General features: G+C 33.7%; 1 protein-coding gene across 1 annotated transcript in view; it reads right to left on the bottom strand.

The window, feature by feature from the left end:
• LOC149417456 (organic cation transporter protein-like) overlaps window positions 1-23,837 on the bottom strand; it is a 67,632-nt gene that overhangs the window by 6,163 nt on the left and 37,632 nt on the right. The window contains exons 2-7 of the mRNA XM_089640040.1: window positions 14,275-14,539; window positions 11,209-11,444; window positions 9,461-9,564; window positions 3,504-3,658; window positions 1,667-1,838; window positions 588-743 (exon numbers count right to left, since the gene is read on the bottom strand). Coding sequence (XP_089496166.1) covers window positions 588-743; window positions 1,667-1,838; window positions 3,504-3,658; window positions 9,461-9,564; window positions 11,209-11,444; window positions 14,275-14,539 — 1,088 coding nt within the window. The remainder of the gene's footprint in view (window positions 1-587; window positions 744-1,666; window positions 1,839-3,503; window positions 3,659-9,460; window positions 9,565-11,208; window positions 11,445-14,274; window positions 14,540-23,837) is intronic.

Below are 23,837 nucleotides of genomic sequence, written 5' to 3'. Positions count from 1 at the left end.
ATTGTCTCATACATACTCTTCTATTATTCTGACTCTTGACATGGCCCGACTCGAGTATCTGATTCACTTGATTGTGCCATGTCTTCCTCGGGCGTCCCCGACTTTCTTTCTTACTTTCAACTTCTGTTACCATTCGCATTTGCATCATATATCCTCTTTAGACTCCTATCTTCGCTCATTCGCTCTACATGCCCAAACCATCTAAGGGTCCCTTTCTTAATCTTATTCATTACGCTTACATCAGCCTTGCACTCTTTGCGGATCTCCACATTCCTCACACGATCAAACATGGTTTTACCACACATAATCCTCAGGGATCTCATTTCAACAGCATTCAATCTACTTTCATCCTTTCTTTGCCCGTTCCATGCCGCACTTCCATACATCAGGGTAGGTACCAGCACTCCGTTGTGGACTGCTAACTTCGCTTCTTTGGACAATTTTAGAGTTCATTTAGTAAGTATTTATAATAATCAAATTTCACAATTAAGTAGGTACTGTGAAATTATGCTTTGAACTCTTAATATTATAACTACTTTAGTAGGTAGGTACTTGATAACACGAAATTAGTAATTGGTATGTCTTACCCTATTAGTTCGTGGGCCTCTATTTTGAGTAAGTCATGCAAATTATCTGGAATGACCGTTCCGTTATTATTTACTACGACAGCATTCTCGAGAATTTCTTGCGCCGTTTTAACATCGCTTCTTTCTAAGTGCCATCGAGGAGGGTCTGGAATCCACCTGAAAATTAATTGTATTAGATTATTCATATTTCATCGTTTAGGGATCAGTACAAAATATACATTTTTCCGCCTTTAAGAATTCATAATATGCTCTTTCATAGATGGCGCTAATTTAATTATTTAAGTCAAAACACCTTTTGCATGTTATGCTTTAAAATATTAAGGCGATGCACTACGACGTGCAATATTGTAAATCGAACCGCCATCAATAACAGCCCTTGCGTAGATGGCGATAAGGTTTAAATTCCCACTTAACACCATCCGCCTGTTTTGATTTATGCACGAAAAAAACATGGCCAAAAGGTGCCTTTTATTTTATTTTGTGGATGTTCAGGAATAAATATGAAATTTTTTTCCGATCATTTTATAAATAACTTAATTTGCCACATTATACAATGAAATCATAACCGAAAATGGGTTCGTAAGTAGGAGATTTTGAACTTTAAAGCAGTTTTCATTGGCAATATACATTTTTTTTCTGGGCTTATAAAAAGACTTACCTAAAAAATACTCGATTATTTCAAAGGTCTAGATGTATTCTACTCGCAGTATTTAATTAAAGCATCTGAAACATTCCGAGGCGACCAAATTTTAAAACCAAAAACACTACGTATGATTTTGCCTACTACGTAGTGCATCGCCTTAAAATGAATTATTTGTTACCCCCGTATATACGCAATATGGATATGAATAAATAGTTTTGTCAGTTTTCAAACTCAAATCTTTCAAGAAAAGTATACAAATACAATATTGGATTTAATCACTGATACAATATTGTATTTGAATGCCTTTCTTGAAATAATTAAGTTTTTGTGCGTACAAAACTTTTATTGTTGTGTTTCTTGAAGAGGCCTGGATTACATGAAGAGGAACAAAACAGATGCCAGTAGATCATTGTCATAAAATAATCACATGTCTCACCACCAAAAGATCATAATAACGACGGTTAGCGGCAAGCTGATGGTGATGTATATCTGTGCCCAGGTCTCTGTGAAGTATCCGATTGCCGGCAGCAGGATGACTCCAATGGCCCACATGTTTTCGAAATTGGCGCTGACCATAGTTTTATATCTTCCACCCCATATGTCTGCCACTGAAACGAGGAAGATTTGACAAATCAAATTAACAACAGATTGCCCGGCGTCCTGCCAGCAGAGCCTTGAGTACTTCCGGAAGAACGCATTTTATTTTATTTATAGCTCCGTTATCCTATGTAGCACAAGGTTTATTTTCTAATGAAAATAAAGAGAATTTCTTTTTCTTCCATACTGCCTAGAAAATAGTTGCCTAGTTCGACGGACCTTCAGTCAGCACGCACACTCAAGATCTCACTCAAGGTCACAGTACTTCTGGAAGGACCAAGATAAATATAGACGTTTTGAGCAGAAAAACTCGTCCTAGCGGAAGAGCTTCCAGTCTGACGAACCATCGGTCAATCTATCATTAAAATGGCAATAATATTTTTAAGAAACCTATCCCATGGGAACCATAATTCTGCCAAAAATACCAAAACAAGAAAAATTCACTCATGATCGCACTAATGTTGGAAATAGCTCCAATCCAAAATAAGTTTTAAAATTGTAACCAAATGTCTAAGTACTTTTCTAAAATAGACTTTCAATTTTAAAATTATTATTTTCTTCTTATTGAATTTCGAACATCTTTAAAGTTTAGGTTTAGTTTTCTAGGTTATTTGCGAGTTTGACATTAAAAATGTATTGTTTAGAAAGATCAATGTTTTTTTCAAATTCAAATTATTTCAAAGATAATTTTATCTAGTTTCTAAAATAGTAATTCTTTTAGCGACAACTTAAAAAATGAGTAATATTTAGCACATTTTAGATACCTCGGGAGCATTCCAAAATTCCAAGAAAATTCACACTGTCGTTGTGACCTGTTGGTAAATATATTTAAAAACCTGAAGGGTTAAGAGATTTTTTTAAAAAAGTTATATAAAGTCATGGAAAGTGATAAAACAAAAACTTTTTTAACTGGGTTAAGTAGGTTAGATTAGGCATTAGGTATTGAGTATTCAAATTTTTGCAAGGTAAAGTCTTCCGGACTTCTTTCATATATCCGCCTTTTTGGAAACGGCTTATATCTGATTAATGCAAAGATATTATTACAGGTAGATTAGAAACAATTAAGATCTTTCTTATTTTTTCATTAACCCCTCAGGCTAATTTGTTCGCTTTTGGGAACAACTCATATGGCCTCACAGAAATCGTTGTGCCTCCCTTACTGTTATGGTGAGAAATATGATCTAAACAGTGTTAGAAAGAAAAAAACATCACTCTTGTATTCAAACACAGAAATTAACCACACAAAAATTAAAATGTGCACCTTTATGAAACCAAACGTTCCGACCGCAATTTGAAAAAAAACTTCGTAAATTTTTTATGCATTATTTTATATGAAACAACAAAAAAGTGATGTGACAATAACGTTTTTTAAACATTTTCCTTGTAAAATGCGTGTGTTTTTTATATTTGTTTTATCACCAGTAATTTTAGTTACAAAATCCTTTAAGTGAGCTGCTCAAAGTCAAAAATATGTTTATTTCTAATAAAATTTGAATCATATTTCAAGACAGTTTTTTTTTTAAATTTTAATGTGCTCAGAATCATTCCAATTATTTGAATTTTATTGCAAAGCGGAAATACTCCGACCTTCTGACAAAATATTTCTGAAGCCTGAGGAGTTAGAAAGTTTTAAAAGGTTTTTGGTCTTAAAATTACTAAACTCATTTGTAACTTACTGATGACTGCCCCCGAAGTAAAGGTGAGCGCGCAACATGCCGCCACTGCGCATCGAGAGGCCACGTGCAGCCAGAAAAGCGGCATATAGCCTGTTGCTATGCCAACCACGATCTGTAGGATAAGGCCCAGCATCATCACGCGACGGGGTCTGCAGCTGGAATATGATTGGTCTAATTCAATCATCTAAATTATAACAATTTACTTCAACTATTCGAAGTGACACAGCTAAGAAAAAATTGTGTTGATTATTATTTAAACCATTAGACAATAAATAGCCACTGGGTAGTATGATTCATAATAAAGGCTCTGTGCTCTATTTCATGTAGTTGTTTCTCGCATTCATTTGATTATTGCTTAATATTGCATAATATCAGTCAATTAAAGGAAAAAAATCACCCAATGTCGGAAGTAATTCCACACAAATTGGATTTTTCTCAGATGGTAGAACACCTTTAGACATGTATTTTAACGGTTCCATGATAATTCAACACACCTTTAAAAAGTGATATAAAGTCATTGGAAACAATGAAAAAAAAATTAAACCTAACCTAACCTACTTAACCCAGTTAATAAAGTTTTTGTTTCATCACTTTCCATGACTTTATATAACTTTTAAAAAATGTGATGAATTATCATTTTGATGAATTATCCGGTCACCATTTTAACAAAGGTCCCCGGTTTTTCCACTTCCCCCCCTCCCCCTCATACTGCCTCTTAAATACATCTTGCAAGCCTTTTTGGAATACGCTAATATCTACTTAAAATCAGACTATATTCTTTTCGCTTCGTTCCTAATTAGTTACTAAAAAAATAATTCTTCGAATTTATTAATACAGAGAAAATATCAGTAAAAAAACAACCCAAAATATTTGTGTAGAATATTTTCAGCTTTAAATTATGTTTTACATTGATAGGCTTTAGTTAATAAAAGGGCATGTAGGCTGTGTATCTTTCATCTTTGGGGATGCTTGTGAATACAAATTCCCAATACTGGGTAAAATTTTGAGATGATCAAGGAGTGGAGTTGGTAGGAGGAAGGAAACTAATTTACTATTTACTGCTGTTTAGATTTGATGGAATGAAGGATTGTTTTATTGCCTACAGGATTTCTTTGGTACCCCATACCTTTATGAAGTTTAAATAAAATCAATATATTTTTTTAAGGTTGGTGATTTGATTTGATAATAAAAATTACAAGAGTTAATTCTGAAATAAAAAAAGAAATCAGACAAAATAACAATACTTAGATAGGCACGAAAAATGCGGAATAGAAGTGAAAAAAAATAAACACAAATTAAAATTTTGTATAATTATTTGAAGGGTTGACAGATAGAATACGATGACTTGTAACACTGCCCACCGAAAGATATTTTATAAAAAAATGGATGCAGTCAAACAAAAATAAAGATTAAATTTACATTGTTTTATTAATTTCTAATTTTAACGTAATTTGGTCCAGCTCCGTGATAGCCCCTAGACCAGATTTCCCCACCTTTCTTTGCCCCATTTTCTGCACCTCTCCACTACCTCCAGCCCAACAACATACCCCAATTAGAGATGACATAGTCTCACTAGCTGCAGACGGTTGGAAGCAGTTGCGGCTCTTTTGCGGTACTGACAAAAACATATGATATTTTTTTGAAATTTAAAAAAAAAAATTATACTATTGATTGGAATTATTTCGCAATTCACCGTGTGCAGATATTAAGCAATAAGACGATTTTAGCATCCTTGGAAATAAAAATATAATTCGTTATCATATAATGAAAAACGAATCCGGGAAAATAAGGAAATTTCAAAAGATCTCGAAGTTATTAAGAGATAATGTCACATTTTGTCGCTCGATAATAATCAAAAGTTGTGAAAAAATCATTTAGTTAACCACTTAAAGATAAATAGTTACACAATAATAATCATTACCATTATATAAAGTTATCTATTTCATATATTTGAGAAATGTTTTGATTCAATCAATATTTGATTGTGGATTTTTATTTAGATTTTTATCAACGCGTGCTTTAAAACTATATCTCAAGGTGATAATATGGAAGGGTTAGCCACTTGTCGATACTTGTCCTGACATGAAATGTGGGTGTCATTTCGACGAGCTAGTGGCAAACAACGTGACCATATTTTTGGCAACAAGAGGGTCCGAGAGAAAGCTTTGACATCAGTCGTATATTGACCACCGAAAAACGCACATTGAAATAACCCGGCTATAATGTATGCCAATTTAGTGTAGATGCTGGAGTATTATTGCAGCGGGTGAAGGTCGTACACATAGACATATGAATATTAGTAGACCTGCCCTAAGTGATTAAAAGCGTATTATTCCCCACTCCCCATACCGGTTCCATTGGAGCCGGCTGGGCTCGCGTATGGCCTCAAGTGAATTTAGAAAATGTGACGTCATCATTCTTGTTCGAACTAGCGTCGAGCTATGGTCGAGGCATTTTATGAAATAACACGGCAAAATAGTGGCTTGTGATATGAAAACTTGTAAAAATAGATGTGAAAAAGAGAATAAACCCAATTGTCGTATTACATTCCATATGTAAGCATCATTTTAAGCTTATTCACGTCGTATAATATGAATCAGTTGTAGAAACATAAACTATCACATCGAGCCAACATTGGTCGAATGTAGCGATTCTCAAGTGTGCGCATCGTTGTTACTGGGAAGTAAATTATGAACACTTATAAAAGTGTCTTAACTAAATACGTAAACAAATTATTCGACTCTGAAAATAGAAGAAATTTTTTTTTGCCGAATTTGGACTTCGCAAATTTGTTCATAACGTGGCGAGTAATTTGCGCTCCCATGTAAAAATGTCTATTCATTCAAAAGCAGATTTTACTTTTAAGAACTAAATGGTGATATTATAATGCGAGATGCCTATATACTGTCAGATTGATTTATTGACGAATCACAGTCAGCTTTACCCCCTTCGTTCTTCAACAGTTGATTTTACCCCTCACCTTTAATTTCTAGTCTATATATTCATATGTCTGTGGTCGTACACAATAATGATACGTGATCTTGTATAATACAAAATATATACCAAAGAACTCCTGGATGACCCAATGCTCCAAAATCCTACAAAGAAACGGCCTAGATGAAAGCGACACTCAGAACCGAAGAAGCTATAACCTGAGAACGAGAAGAACCGACCCCAACAGCCTACCTAGGCAATGAGTTGGGATAGTGCTAGGAAGAAGAAGAAGAATCTTGTATTGATATTTATTGGGGAGCTGCTATTAAGGCAAAGCTTAGTGCCAAATCACTATTTTGATTAATCTTTATAACGAATTGGTGTACATTATGAATACCAAAAAAATATGCTTTAGATAAATTAAAGGTTTCCCTATCGCTTCGCTTGAGTAGAATACAAATTAATATATAAATTACTCAATAAAAAATATAGATGTAAACTACTAAAAAAAAAATTTACAATAGAAATATATGAACGCATCAAGGAAACAACTTTTTTAAAATACATTATTATAGCTAAGATTATCTGTGACAGTTTCACTTGATTAACTTTTTTACTTTCTTATAAAATTATTTACAAAATAAATAAAAACCATTTATTTGCTTGAAATCGAACGTTTCTAGACTCCGTTTGTCAAGCGATTTTAATGCCTATTACCTACAATATAAGGTATACCAAGAATATAACATTTTTAGCTTGTGGCTTCCTCCTCAAAAGAGGGACAATCCTAGGATGTATCGCCTTTTATAACATCTCGCAAGCATGCTATCTTGCTTGCACTTACACACATACACCACACCGGCAATGCGCAGAAAAGTAAAGTTCACTAATGTAAGGCAAAGGTTTGTAGCGCTGTCCATTGTGGGACTTTTCTGCGCAGGATCTGGCGCAGTAACGCCTGGCGTAACTAAAATTGAGTGCGGTGAGTAAATTAACACATTTGTAAAAGTGTCTAACTAAATAATGTAACAAAATATTAAATTTTGGAAAACTAGCCCGTACTTTAGTTTATCTAATTGGGATATGTGGTCATAGAGCTATAATAAGAGGTGCTACTGCTTACTAATATCTCGTCGAAACTTGTTTCACTAAGAGAACGCGATAAGCGGTGCGCGTAGATCGGAATCGGTAGTTTTAGTTAGAGCGTTTGGAGAGTTGGAGGTCAAAAACCGGAACCTATTTTTTCGCGTCATATCTAAATATAGTTCATCAATGTATGAAGTTACCTTTTTAAGTAGCCAAGAATTTGTAAGCCATTGTAAAATGGACTAGTAATTAAAGCATATTTTATTTTCTAGGACCGAATACAGAGGCGGATTTGCAGTCTTGGCCGCCCTAGGCCCCAGACCATGTAGCCGCCCCTTTCTCAGTACCCATCATACTGACCAGGAGTATCCAAACTTTTCAGTAAGTTCCTAGGGTCAAAACCGTTTTAATTTTGCGTGGGGGGCGTGGGGGCGCGCTGTGTGCTGTGTGTGAACACGCTCTTGCATATCGCTATTTCGTACGTAGAATATTTAGGTACTTAGGAACTAATTTCTTGTTATCATCTGTGACTTTTTTATCACGATTGGCCGCCCCTAATATCCGGCCGCCCTAGGCCCGGGCCTACATAGGCCTAAGGGCAAATCCGCCTCTGACCGAATAGTGATATTACACTGCGAGTTGTCTGTATACTGTAAGGTTCTTTAACTCCGCGCAAGCTGGTTTGTTTCCCCTTTCCTGATGGTTCATCTATTAATTTGAATGTCTATGGTCCAGGCTTATTTTGCTAAACATTTTTCTGGTATTCATAATTTCGATGCGGCTAGTACTCATTTTACTCGTCGCCATTTTGTCCACCATGACACCCATCCACTCACAAAATACAAATAATTGCTCCAAACTAAGAATATCCCTTTTAATTTATTTTCTATATGTATAGTAACCACGCAAATCATACATTTCACAATAAGTATATCCCAATCAGTGCAAACATAGGTACTTACCATGATATATCCGTCTTTACCAGAAATCATTTTTAAGTCACTGAACTTGTTCTAACCACTGTTCGATTAAAAGCCGATTAATCGGGACCGACTGACGCATCGATAAAAATTATGTTTATCCCTGTCATACCTTTAACGGGTTCAAAATGGCTCCGATTATTCATTTTTTAAGACACTGCACGTGTTCTAACCACTGTTCGATTAAAAGCCGATTAATCGCTACCGACTGACGCATCGATAGAAATTATGTGTATCCCTATCATACCTTTAACGGGTTCAATTTTTCTCCAATTATTCATTTTTTGAGTCGCTGCCGAAAAAAATGCCTATTAATCGGGACCGACTGACGCATCGATAGAAATTATGTTTATCCATGTCATAACTTTAGCGGGTTCAATATTGCCCCGATTGTTCTTTTTTAAGACACTGCACGTGTTCTAACCTCTGCTCGATTAAAAGCCAATTAATCGTCACCGACTGACGCATCGATAGAAATTATGTTTATCCATGTCATACCTTTAGCGGGTTCAATATTGCCCCGATTATTCTTTTTTAAGACACTGCACGTGTTCTAATCTCTGCTCGATTAAAAGCCAATTAATCGTCACCGACTGACGCATCGATAGAAATTATGTTTATCCATGTCATACCTTTAGCGGGTTCAATATTGCTCCGATTATTCATTTTGCCCGCCATATCCGACTCTCACATCTGTCCTCTAATATTATTGTTAAATTTTTAAGGGTTCTTGTTATGTTTTTTTTGTAGTTCTTTGAACTTGTTTGCTTATAGTAATGCTTGCTTAGTGACAACCTTATTTATCAAACGACGCCTTACACTAGTATTTTAATAGCTTCAATTTGAATATAGCTTCGACGATCGAAATGACTGCCAGGCAACATTTGTGCTATGCGCAAAATAGTAGAACTAAATCAAATTTTTTAATGTTTAACTGTCAAAAAAATATATTCTTACGTTTCAATAGCCTCTGTTGCGATGACCCCTCCGATAAGGACTCCCAACAGATGGAAGCATTGTGTGATGGCCACCAATATAGCCTTAGTACACACCAGGTCAAACTGAAAAACATATATTTTTTTATTTTGATTTTTGTTATTTCGTTCATTTTTGTCTCCACTAATTTAATATATTACACGACAAAATATCCTATCCTAGCAAAAATGAAAGAAATTTTTGAAACACTAAATATATTTATTTATTACTATTTGTAACATTACTTTAGTACATTACTCTAATGAATACTTTTCTTCCCAAATGTTATGATTGTTCAAACTAGAAATTTGTTACTGTAAATGGAGGATTAATCCGTCGTACAATAAATTTAACCCTAGAAGCCTTATCTACGTCTGCGAGGCGTACACGCAATCTAAAATTTTATTTCTCTCTCTAACGGTTGAAGCTAGCGCCTCGTGCTCTTTAGCGAATTCAGTGGCCGACGGGAACTTGTCGATGGTACCTTTGTCAATAAGGTAAGTCCTTTTGACTTTTTGAGGTATAGTACGCCTGCGAGACGTGTGTTTAGGCTTTGTGTAATTTTTAACTAAGTTTATGTGTTTTTACTTTCGTTCATTTTTCGTTGTAGGTTGATGTTTGTGTAGATTGCTTTAAAATTATATATAGTAAATAAACTATTATAATATAAAAATAAAATTACTTTTATGTTTGCCCTAAGAATAAGTAATAAATGTTAAAAATAATATTAGATTATTTAAAAAAAACATATGTTCAAGTTGATTTTACGGTAGCTAATTTTTTGTTTTAATATAAGCATTATGTTTTGTTTCGTTGTAATAAATACCTGTAATGGTAGTTTTCATCAATAAAAATGTGTTTTATAATTAGTTTATATACCAACCTTAACTTCCCATCGAAAAATAGGGCGTAAGTAGGTATATTTTGGCCTACATGCTGTAATTTATATATGTACGCCTCTGAGACGTATGTTACGGCTTTATGTACCTCTAAAATAGATTAGGCTTCTATGGTTAAGATAGATGATACTAGAACGGTGATATCACGTACGACCTATTATTACGACTAATATAGCAGCAATAACTAATACTAGAAGTGAGTAGGTAAATAACATTCGTTTAATGAAGATTTTTAGATATCAGAAGTAAAAAATATCAATTGAAGCAGTCCCCTAAGAGCGTCGACTTGCCAAGGCGCAAAGGAGCCAAGCAGTCAAGGCGCTGATAATTCCTTACAATTGTGGATTTTAATGGCACCAAGCGCCGTTTGGTTCCGGACCAGCCCTTAGCATTGGTATGGTAAAAACCGGAATTTCGCCCGGTTTAAATATACCGACTACAAGTTAAAGTTTAGTTTCTCACTCGCTTAATATTTACACCGCGTTTATGAGTAAAGGAGTCAATCATAAAAAATCTACTCGCCAAAAGAATTTTACATCTTTATTTTTTTATTTATTTATTTAATTTTTAATCCAGCAGGGCTGGGAGGATAGTGCAGTCCCAGTCTGCCATATTACATGAAATAAAACAGGGAAACAATAAAATAAAGTAAAAAAAAAATATAAAAATGGAAATAAGATAAAACAAAGAGAAAAAAAATTTAGGCAGGTACCTAAATATAAAATTAAAATATAAATCAAAAATAAAATAGTCATATAAATACAATAAAAAAAACAATAAAAAACAATAAAAAACAATACAATCAATAACATCATAAATCATATCACATACCTGCGTTATAAGTGTAGTCCTGTAGTCCAGATTAAAAGAAAACTGTTCACAGGGAATGGTGGGTTTATCAGCAATTAAAGGATTAAGGCTAGTTATCAGGAAGGACTTTAGTTTTTCTTCTGTTGTCTGTGTGAGGTTTATTATATTGGAAGTGTAAAGGAGACAGCGGTCCGGGGCGAATGATCCGTCCGCAGTGATCTTGCTGGGATGCTGCGAGATATTAGCAGGAGATCCATCTGTGAAAAAAAATATTTATTTAAGAGCTACAAGCTAAAAATGTGTATATTCTTGGTAAACCTTATATTGTAGGTAATTGGCATTAAAATCGCTTGACAAATGGAGTCTAGAAACGTTAGATTTCAAGCACAAAACTGGTATTTATTTATTTTGTAAATAATTTTATAAGAAAGCAAAAAAGTGAATCAAGTGAAACTGTCACAGATAATTTTAGCTATAATACTGAATTTTTAAAAGTTGTTTCCTTTACGCATTTTAGTAGTTTACATTTATATTTTTTATTGAGTAATTTTTTAATTTTATTTGTATTCTACTCAAGTGAAACGATAGGAAAACCTTCAATTTATGTAAAGCATATTTTTGGTATTCATAATGTACACCGATTCGTTATAAAGATTAATCAAAATAGTGATTTAGCAAGCCAGGTCTAAATTCAGCTAATCTCAGGAATTGTTTCTAGGATATTTTGGAGAATGTTGTAAGTATGAAGCAAGCGAACAGCGGGGTGGGAGATGGGGAGAAGCAAGGTTGGGATTTCCGGGCTATCCAGATTTGATCACTAAATGAAACAAACAAAACACTGGTCGATACTGCGACTACTGTGAGTAGGTACTCATCACTCTGATACTATTGCAATTTCTATTGAATCTTGCCGCGATGTTCAGAATGATGTTGAAGTGCACACAACTGGTGAGTTTTATTCTAAACATTAATTGAGCACTTACTTATTATTATTTTACTCCTCGGAATAAAGGAAGTAAGTTGAAGTATCAATACAATTAAATGTGGTGTTAATGTAATTTGGTACCTACGTAAAACGATAACAGAATTTTTAACAAGTCTGGGAATTCCATTACTGAGGCGAAAAAGTAAGGCAATGTTAAGTAGATAATTTCGAGTACTGATGCTAATTTATTGCACTGTCGTCGGTAAGAGATGGTACACAAAATCTCTAATTTACAATGGAGGCTTTCGATTGTATTTGAATAAACAATTGTATTACTTATCGACGGCACGCTTAAGGTCAGGGGTGTTGATCTTTCTACAAAACTATAATTTTTTTGCAAACAAAGGCAAATCTTTTCATAGATTTCCTTATGTTTATGAATGATTTGTAAGCTGTAACATGTATCTGTAATCTGAGAATGATGTGCTTATTCTACTTGTATTTCAAAGGAAGGTACCTGATGAATAAAGATCTAGCGTCATTTCACATGTTCAACAAATGGACGCGGTATTTGTTATTATCCGCTTAAGACCGTTTTCTCGACCCTTTCTTTCTCTAAGATGAAAAAAACCCTCATCGCCAAAAAAAAAATATATATTTAGTTTTTACTGATTTTCCTATCAAAAGCTAGCCAAGTCAACAAATCATAAAAAAATAGAGGAAATTTGGTCTTTTGCAGTCTGCAGATAAGTCTTGTATTTTTGTCGTGGTTTCGAAGATAGTCTTGATGCTTCCTTTCCTCGGTATCTCGGCAATTCTATCTGTCACATTGTGAACATAAGGCAAGAAAGCGTAGCTTTTTGTCTCTTGTTTAACTCTATCTTCGTTTGTAGTGGATTTGGTTCTTATGATTTGCCTTAACTGTTTGCGGGGAAATCGTTCCACTCTAATGCATCGGTTTGCTTTATAAGTTCTGATCCCATTTTTGGTTCTTTGCCTATTCTGATTGCTCTGGTGACCAACGTATGGATAAGTCCTCTTTTATGCGCTGGGTAGTGATACAATTCAGCGTGTAGATGCCGATTCGTATGAGTCGGTTTTCTGGACACGATGTGCCCTTAGCTACCATCAGGGTTAAATGTGAAATACACACAGTACAATTAGACGGCATTGTTACTTCAATTTTCAATTTTAACTGACATTCTGTTGTTTTTCCCCTGTTGTCATAATTTGTGATAAATATGACGTGCCGGCTTTTGTGTTTTCTCCCTCTTATAAGATTTACCTACTTCTATTTCCTATGAAAACACCCTCCCAATAGATAGAACAAGCTTGAACACTTCAGTGGAAGTAATAATATAAATACAAATAATACCCAATTGTTATACCTATCTATAATAACCAACCCAATTCAATAGAGAAAAACGTTTCTCATGTTTGAATTGGGGAGTAGTGCCATTACAGTACACATAAGGTAAAGAAAATAAAGTTTTAATTTATAAAGTAAGAAATAAACAAATTTATATAGCATGATAACAAAAGTATAGACAATGAAATAGTCTAATATAGCAGTTACTAAATTAGATACACAGTATATTTGAATATATTTAAGAAAATGGATGTAGTAAAATAGAAATAATATTTAAATATTGAAGACAATATTAGTGATTTCTAAACGAAAATCTGAAACAGAAAAATCAGAAAAGGAAACGGTCACATCTATATCTTCAATATTTAAATATTACAATTTGAGGTTTTACTCAATAAAGTTATTCCGAAAAAGAAATAATATTATTACATTTCGATTAATAAGTAGGTGGTAGGTGGTAAGTACATGGAGTTATTATATTAAGTTGGAATAAATCAGAGCTGATAATATTGCAAGAGTAGGTACATAATAAATTGCGACAATAAGCTATTAGTTGTTCGAATAGTTATATAATATTTCTAGAGGATATGTTTGAATAATGAAATTAAATAATTAATTATATACTAAGTATAAATTAAATTATTATAATAAATACATATTACTAAATATGTACTATGATTTATATTCTGTGCTCATCATCGATGAATATACACTTCAAAAACAACTATAATGAGAGGGATTCCTCAATACCTTTTGTGAGGATATTTAAAAAAATATGTCTCTTACAACTAACCTGATAGCTGGCACTCGTACTGCCCCTCCCAAGGCGCCGGGGCCGTGAAGATAATGCAGGCCATAAACCATGCAGCTGGTATCTTCGTCAGGAAGACGATCATCGTCGTCCTTAGCTGCCACCAGCCCTTCTCACCCACCAGCTGAGTGATGATGTCTCCAGACGCAGGGGCCGGCCTCTCAACGGCAGACCCGCCCATCTTCAGGGTGCCCTGGCTGCCGGAGACTATGGTGGTCGTTTGGGGCTTTGTGCCGAGCAGAGGTTCCTAAAAACATTAAAAAATGATTAGATATTGTGATGAGAACGCATTAGAGAGCACCATGATCTTCAAATTTGTATGAAAATGTATTCAAGCTAAAGCAATTGGCAGCCAAAGATCGCTTTCTGCTGGAGCTAGTCGATACATGGCGATTTCGCAAGCAGCCGTGGCTACGGGCAGCCAGTACGATTAGCTAAAACGTATGCAATTGACTCAGTCTTAACGCACTGGGCACCAGCCAGTCCAGCCGAAATGGTGTTATAGATTAATAAACTGGCTCCTCCAAATATTGACTTCGCATTTCTGTCTAGTGTGCGCCTAGCGTAAATACTTACTGAGAAATAATATTGTGTTTTAAATTGTGATTTTCTTAGCATTTATTTATTTTTATTGTAATACGTATATGAAATTAGAATAAAATTTTACAAAATATTACATTTAAGAGCGTTCTTGTTCATGTTTATATTATCAGAAAATGGGAGCTATTGTGCCTGATAAAAGGGGAACACAAGCTGAGCCTTAAAAAAATCCATCAGAGCCTGTGTCATCTTTGGGGATGCTGTGTGGTGGGTATTTTTGAAGAGAGAAAGGAGTGAACATGTTATAGAAGGAGGTAAATACAGAAGCCGATAAATCTTTCCACAGCCGAGCTGGTAAACTCAAGAACGAGTTGGAGAAACGAACCGTTTCCAGGAGACAAATTTCAACCGTGTACAAATGTTGTGCTCGCATTTGGCGTGTATCCCAGCTATGCACCGGTGCCTAAGGGATTACTAGTTCTTCGGGGCATCTTCCATTGAAATATCTGTAGAACAAGGGCCGCATTCCTTCCTGATGTGACGTCTGTGCACTAAAGATTACAATCCGTTTGTAAATGTATAGAGAGGAATCTATCGAAGGGTTTTACATACTTTGGTAGGTACATAATAAGTATTTTTACAATTTATTTGAGCTGATCGGTCCATAAATAATTTGTGGGTTTAATTCCTCTCCTAGCTCCTCCAACATTGCACAATATTTTTTGCGTCTGTCGAAAAGTTTTCCGCTATTTACGATGGAAGTAGAAGTTTTCAATTACCTATTATTAGGTTATTCGTAACGGGACTGTCTTAAAAAAAGAGGAAAAAATATGCCCGATGATAAAATCTCATTTAACTCGTAGGTTGAATAATTCGAATACGTTGGTGATCATTCATAGCCAATGGGCAAATTGTAAATGAGCCTGGAATTAATCTAATGAAGGTTACTCATTTGGAAAACTACATTAGAACAAGTTATTTTAATACGTCACGTTTATCATCGTAACAAATATTTAATCATCTGACATGTGTACCTTAAATACAGGGTTTTCCAATAAGAGGTGTTATTTTGAATAGCCCGCTATTTCGGTAGATGTTACTTTTGAAGCTGTCATTTTTTGACATTTGACAAGTAGAAACTACGCCATTAATAAAAATGGAACGATACATGCTTCAACAACGCATTAAAATTATTAAAATTCACTTGATTGAATAAAATGCAAATCATCTTGAGTGATGAGGCCCATTTCCACCTCGGTGGCTTCGTCAACAAGCAAAATTGTCGCATCTGGGGCTCGGACAACCCAAGATTTATTGTAGAAAAGCCTCTCTATTCTCAACGTGTGACTGTTTGGTGCGGTTTACGGTCCGGTGGAGTCATTGGACCTTACTTTTTCGAAAATGAGGCTGAAGCAACAGTTACGGTGAATGGATTGCGCTATCGAGAGATGATTAATGATTTTTTATGGCCGGAATTGAATAGTATTGATCTGGACGATGTTTACATTCAACAAGACGGCGCCACGTGCCACACAAGCAATTAAACCATTGATCTTTTACGATTTAATATCAAAATAACACCTCTTATTGGAAAACCCATTACTATCTATAAAAATATGGTATATTTCTAGATTAGCCTATTTTTAATGAAAATCCATTGAAATTTAATTTTTTTTTTTCGTGAACAAATTTTGGGAGTGGAAACTAAACCCTTCCCGACATCGAGTTAATGCTCGGCGAATGGATTTTTGTTGATGACCGTGTATTCTATCAACAATTGGTGGCAATCACGAATACATACGCGGACGCATTAATCTTAAATTTGAAAACATTACAAATGTTAATTTACGTAATAAATGTCGGTCGTACAGTTGCTAGCGCGGTTGATTCCAGTCCCGGGGGAGGAAGGTTCAATCCTTAGTCAAACCCAACACGGTAAACCAGAAATATTGTGGCAATAAATCACACTGCGCTGACGTATTAGTTTCCACTATTAGAATATTTACGTAAGCTTTACTTGCGAGTACAGTCGTACATCCTATTTTATTATAAAATCGACTCCTATTTGTGATATTTGGCACAATAATTATTATGTTTCAATAATATATAAATATTTACTTATTTATTTAGAACATAATATAATCAATTTATGAAACACTAGCTGACTTGTACCCGGCGTTACTAGGGGTTATCCTTAGGAGATAGACATTTAATTATGCAGACATTTCTGTAGGCCTCTTTAAGATGTACAATTCCGTACTATTTATGCATATTTAAAGAATAACAAATTCCAATAACAAAGATACATTATACAAATACACAATCATAATTGCCTAATTAGCGATTTAAATTTATTAATGCTCAGGTGGAAAATGTCGATGTCAGAGGCTAGTGAGTTTAGAAGGACTATCATTCTTCCGAGAGGCATTGCTAATGGTAAGTTAGTCCTACATCTCGGAAGAATGAATGGTTTGTGTCTACGCGCTCATGCGAAGTTATCAGGGACGTAAAATAAAATTTTATTCAAAATTTCTGGATTGTTGATATGACCGTTCAACAAGTTATAGGCCATCATGAGCAACGCAGTTTTCCGCCTGTTGACAAGACTATCGATACCTAGCATTCCGGAAAGGAAGGCTGATGGGTATAAATAGGGATAGTACCCGAAGTCTCTAAAATAAAGATAACGTAGAAACTTCTTTTGTACTTTCTCTACCATTGAAGTGTTATTTACTACATTATTTTGATGTATCTCATAAGTTTAGCCAGCGTTAGCAATGTAAGCGCCCTAATATATTTGTCTTGATCACAAAGCATCAACTATTCTCTACTTTCTATAAACATAACATGAATTATTAAATACATAAAACTTCTGGAAAAAAATCACTCAATTTTAGTGAAAACTCTACCGAAATCCATTGCGTAGTTTAGAAGAGCTAAGCGCACAAACAGAAAGACGCGGCTAGCGACTGTGTTTTATACTATTAAAGTTAGAGATTTCGTTAAAATTAAACTTGTTTTTCACTTGGCAGCCATTGTTATTGGTGTGAAGGTTTAAAGTTAGTTTTCTCTACTTTCTATAAATATAATATTCATATATCATATACATAAACTCTTTAAAAGAAAATAAAGTTTCTAAATGAATATCTTCTTCTCAGAAGAAATTTAAAAAAATCAAAATCCTTTACATACTCGTATGTGGTTTTTTTTAATAAAAGTAATATATTTTATACAATATTAAGTTTATTGTCAATTTATAGTAACGCAAATACACTTTTATACTATCTATAAGCCTTTGAAACGTAGTGTAATAGTTATATACTTAAAATATACTCCACCTTTAATTAGCTACGAAATCACATCATTGCAAGACATGTTCAAATCACTAAAAGTTTTCCACTTTATTTTTAACAAATAATGATTTTCATCAATTTATTAACATGAAAGTAAAATAAAATATATAATTTATTATTCACTGATAGAATTTAAAAAAAAAAGTTTTTAGAGATGTTGCATGGACAATGAACTTCGGTAAACTGAAAAAATGTCTCTGATTGCAACAGGAAGTCATGCCATCTTCTGGTGGAAAGCTTCTCAAACTGTTCAATTTTTTTTTTCAATTTCATAAGATAAAAAAAAAACAATTCGTAAAAAACAAAGTTTTTTACAAAAAAAAATTAAATAATTTATTACGTACTATTATTTTTTTGTTTTACTGAGGATTCAACCTACCTCCCCAGGGACTGGCTCTTAACTGCTAAGAACTTATAAAATTTTTTTTAAAACTAAAATATATATTTTTTTATAGTTTATTGATAAGTGAACCTTCCCCTCGAGTGACGGAGTCAACCGCGCTAACAACTGAGCCAAATGCCGATTGGTTAGGATTGATATTTATACTAACTGTTATAATATCATCTGATTTCAGAGAAATACGCTATTGTGTACGTGATTGCCAACAAAATGAAATGCACTGTCGTCGACAACTAGTCTATATGCAGAGTTTCAGCTCGATAGGATGTCGGGAAGTGGATTAATTTCCACTAGCAAGATTTGCATTCATTCATTAGCGAAAACAAAATAAAAAATTCAAATGGGTCTTCCAATAAGAGGTGTTATTTTGAATAGCCCGCTATTTCGCTAGATGTTACTTTTAAAGCTTTCATTTTAAAGCTACATTTGACAAGTAGAAACTACGCCATAAATAAAAATGAAATGATACACGCTTTAACAGCGCATTGAAATGATTAAAATTCACTTGAGTGAATCAAATGCAAATCATCTTGAGTGATGAGGCCCATTTCTACCTCGGTGGCTTCATCAACAAGCAAAACTGTCGCATCGGGGGCTTGGAAAACCCAAGAGATATTGTTGAAAAGCCTCTCTATCCTCAACGTGTGACTGTTTGGTGCGGTTTATGGTCCGGCGGAGTCATTGGACCTTACTTTTTCGAAAATGAGGCTGGAGCGACAGTTACGATGAATGGATTGCGCTATCGAGAGATGATTAATTATTTTTTATGGCCGTAATTGGATGGTATTGATCTGGGCAGCGTTTACTTTCAACAGGACGGCGCTACGTGCCACACAAGCAACGAAACCATTGATCTTTTACGATTGAATATCAAAATAACACCTCTTATTGGAAAACCCTAGATGAATTTAAAAAAAATAGGTAACACAATATATTATTTGTGAATCAGTTAGTTATCACTAAACTTTTATTAGGTTATAATTACAGGGCCCTTGGTTATCCAATTTTTTTTCCACTTTATGTCCCGATTAAATCTTCCCCACTGGAAAAACTAAACCCTTCCACACACTTTTCCACAATCTAGTCAATCCACATTATGAAAATGCATTATGTAAGCATAATAAATACAAAACAATACAAGAACAACACGTCAACTCAACAGAGATCAAATGGGAAAATAATTCACCGACTCCAGATATTTTCATATCAGAGGGTTCGGCTCGGTAGAGCTCCTAACTGGACCTATAAATCCTACTGATCCCTCAATACAAATATTTAAAAAATCTTTCGTAATTCTACATGTTTTTAAAATGACTGATTTTTGCATATAAATTCTTTGACAAATCTAATACGCCTAAACTTTGAATGATAGAGCTAGATATAATGCCAGTAGCCGAAATAACAAATGGTTTTATTTTTATAGAATGCCAAATTCTTTTAATCTCATTTCCTAGATCTGTGTATTTTTTTTTCAGAAATAGATTTTTGAATATTACAGGAATTTGGAATATGAATTTATCATCATTATTAGTATTATTTTTTTTATATTTGTTCGTTTGAGAAAGAAATATGGAAAGAAAATACGTTTTATCATTTTATCAAACCAAAGAAAACTACATAATTTTTTTCACCAATCACTTCTATAGTTATATTGTGGTAGGTACCAATATCGATATTGATCGTAAACATGAAATATAATGTATTCTATTAACTCTTGGTTCATTTTCAAATATCTGGCTAAAAATAAAGTTTGGGCATATTTTACTTTACATTTTTAATGAAAATTAGAAAGTATAGAATGTAAAAAATAACAAAGAGTATAGAATTTAAAAGATTACAACTTAGACTTATAAGCTTTTACCTAACTACTGGTGTCTCTAGGCATTTTTTTTATATTACATTGAAGATAATCGATATAATCGAGAAGGTAAAACCCCACGGTTTGGAAATCGCTGTCTTATCTAGGTCTTTGTGACCGGTATATTTATGAGATATTATTTTTGCTATTAAATACATAATCGTCGCACGATTAGATAAATATCAGCGATAATTTATAAATCAGCTTAAATATATTAAATATGAGAACATTTATTTTATTATTTGTTGTTAAGTCACCAGTTGTTACTTGTTATTTGTTGTTAAGTCGCTGGTTTGGTCAGTTCAAAGGGTAATTAATTCAATTATAGTAATAGTATTATAAGACTAAGTGCTTGGTAATATTTTTTTAGCTTTTATATTTATTTATTGTAGTCAAGTTTAAAAGTAATTTACACTGCTAATTCGTAATTTGCTTTATTTGTAATTTATTTTGAAAATGAGTTTTTTTAGAAACTCGCTAGTCGTCACTGTTTTGATAAGAATAGAAAAATTAATTTAAATGGAAAACTTTTTTTGGAATTTTTTTATTACCTAACTAGCTGACGTATGCCCGGCGTTACTCGACTTTTCTCTACTTTATATAAATATAATATGCATTTATTAAATTAATATAAACCTTACGGAAGAAATTTTCTAAATGAAAGTGAAAACCCTATCAATCTCCGTTGCATAATTTAGAAGAACTAAGTGCACAAACAGACAGAAGCGGATAGTTACTTTGTTTTAAACTATTTAGAAATATCAATATATTATCGGGATTATGAATTTAATAAAAGTTTATCAGGAAACGGCCTGTTATCCCGTATTTAGTTCATTATGATCTGGGATGTACCTACCTGGATGTTCTCAAACATTCCAGACTATTCCCGAACATTCCAGAACATTCCATATGGTTCCGGGATGTTCTGGAATGTTGTGGAATGCTCTCGAATACTCTCGAATGTTCTGGACTGTTCTAAAAATTTCTAGAGGGCGGAACTTCCAGCCCTTATATCTTCAAAATCACGAGCTTCAGGTAAAAATGGGAACCTTCTGCATTGATGGGAGATAGAGGGCTACCACACCATATATCTCCCTTAATCGTACCGGAACTCGTTTTTGAGTTTTAGCGGCAGGCACATTTTTTGGCATATATACTTTATTTTGTAATCTATATCGATTAAACCTTATGTTAAAAGCAAATAAATATAAATATATTTTTAAAATTTTCTGCTGGTTTTGTCGAAATATTAATGAAGAAATTAATGCCTCTCGAAATCAGCAAATATATATTTGTAAACACTTAGATTGAGCGTTTAGCGGGTTTTGAAAAAAACATTCCTCGACCATGAAACTACATTTAAGTGATTTTTTCTCAAAAAGAGATCAATATATATCCATCTATTGCCAACAAATCAACTATATCTAAATGTTTCACAATGTCATCAGATTGTCTTTTCGAGAAATAAAAATAAAGTATTATTTAATTATTCTATACAACAACAACATTGCAACAGTCTCAGATATTCGTGATCTCGGAATAACCCTTGATAGTAAACTAAAATATAACCTTCATATACATCAAATCACAAATAAAGCTGCTAAAATCTTAGGCTTCATCATAAGAAACACAAAACTTTTTGATAGCATCGATATCATTAAGCAACTCTACTTTGCCTATGTACGAAGTCATTTGGAGTTTGCATGAGTTTTTTGGTCTCCATTTTACAAAATCCACATAAACAAAATCGAAGCAATTCACAACAAATTCCTAAAATATCTTTGTTACAAGTCATTTGTAAGATTAAATAATTATGCAGAGGCAGCTTGCATAATTGAAATTGATTCACTGTCCAGATATTCAATGCCCAGAGTTGCTAAACAAGATTCCATTCAATGTACCTGCGCGTTCAATATGCTCTTGTGTCCTGTTCAGGGTTGATCAAAGCAAAACGAACCCTAATCAGAATTCTTGCCTGAACAGACTATGCAATAATTACAATAACGTATTATCCAAGGTTGATATTTTCAGTTGCGAACTTACCAAATACAAGAGGTCCATAAAAGAATATTTCTCTGATGGTTTGTGAACAATTTTTATGTCTCTATTGTTTATATCTCTATTATGATTTGATTTATATCTACAACCTCTCTCCATGGCTATAAATGTATTGTTTTGTAAATTTTTCGTTTTATACAATCTTTTGTTTTGTATAAATTTTTTAATTCATATTCCTTTCTCACAAATTTATTTACTTATTCCATATTATGCTGTCTCAGTAGAGGTAAAGTCATACGGAGGAAATCCATAATTGGTTTTATTTTAGCTATACAATACTTATGTAGGTACAAACCATAGACATATGAATATTAGTAGACCTGCCCTAAGTGATTAAAAGCGTATTATTCCCCACTCCCCATACCGGTTCCATTAGAGCCGGCTGGGCTCGCGTATGGCTTCCCGTGAATCTTGAGAATGTGACGTCATCATTCTTGTTCGAACTAGCGTCGAGCTATGGTCGAGGCATTTTATGAAATAACACGGCAAAATAGTGGCTTGTGATATGAAAACTTGTAAAAATAGATGTGAAAAAGAGAATAAACCCAATTGTCGTATTACATTCCATATGTAAGCATCATTTTAAGCTTATTCACGTCGTATAATATGAATCAGTTGTAGAAACATATACTATCACATCGAGCCAATATTGGTCGAATGTAGCGATTCTCAAGTGTGCGCATCGTTGTTACTGGGAAGTAAATTATGAACACTTATAAAATTGTCTTAACTAAATACGTAAACAAAATATTCGACTCTGAAAATAGAAGAATTTTTTTTGCCGAATTTGGACTTCGCAAATTTGTTCATAACGTGGCGAGTAATTTGCGCTCCCATGTAAAAATGTCTATTCATTCAAAAGCAGATTTTACTTTTAAGAACTAAATGGTGATATTAAAATGCGAGATGCCTATATACTGTCAGATTGATTTATTGACGAATCACAGTCAGCTTTACCCCCTTCGTTCTTCAACAGTTGATTTTACCCCTCACCTTTAATTTCTAGTCTATATATTCTTATGTCTGTGGTACAAACTAATTAAATGTAAACTGTCGATTTCCTGAAAATTAATAAAAAAATAAATAAATATTATTTAATTTTCCAAATTAGAAGCTCGAATGGAAGATAATGCTAGAATAATGGAATTTTTATGGATGGGAATTTACAACAAATGCAAAATACATATTTGTTCACTATTAATGTAAAATCGGAGTGTTTTTAGCGGTCTTGAATCAGTTCAATGGACTTGTTGACGCTAGTTTCGCGAACTGTAAAATTTTTCCTTATTTGATATTGACCATTATTTTTAAACTTGGCAAAATCGAGATAATTTCA

This window comes from Hesperophylax consimilis, chromosome 15, assembly GCF_061612785.1.
Source record: "Hesperophylax consimilis isolate HC1 chromosome 15, BYU_Hcon_1.0, whole genome shotgun sequence".
Lineage (NCBI taxonomy): Eukaryota > Metazoa > Arthropoda > Insecta > Trichoptera > Limnephilidae > Hesperophylax > Hesperophylax consimilis.
This window is presented reverse-complemented; position numbering and strand designations above follow the sequence as displayed.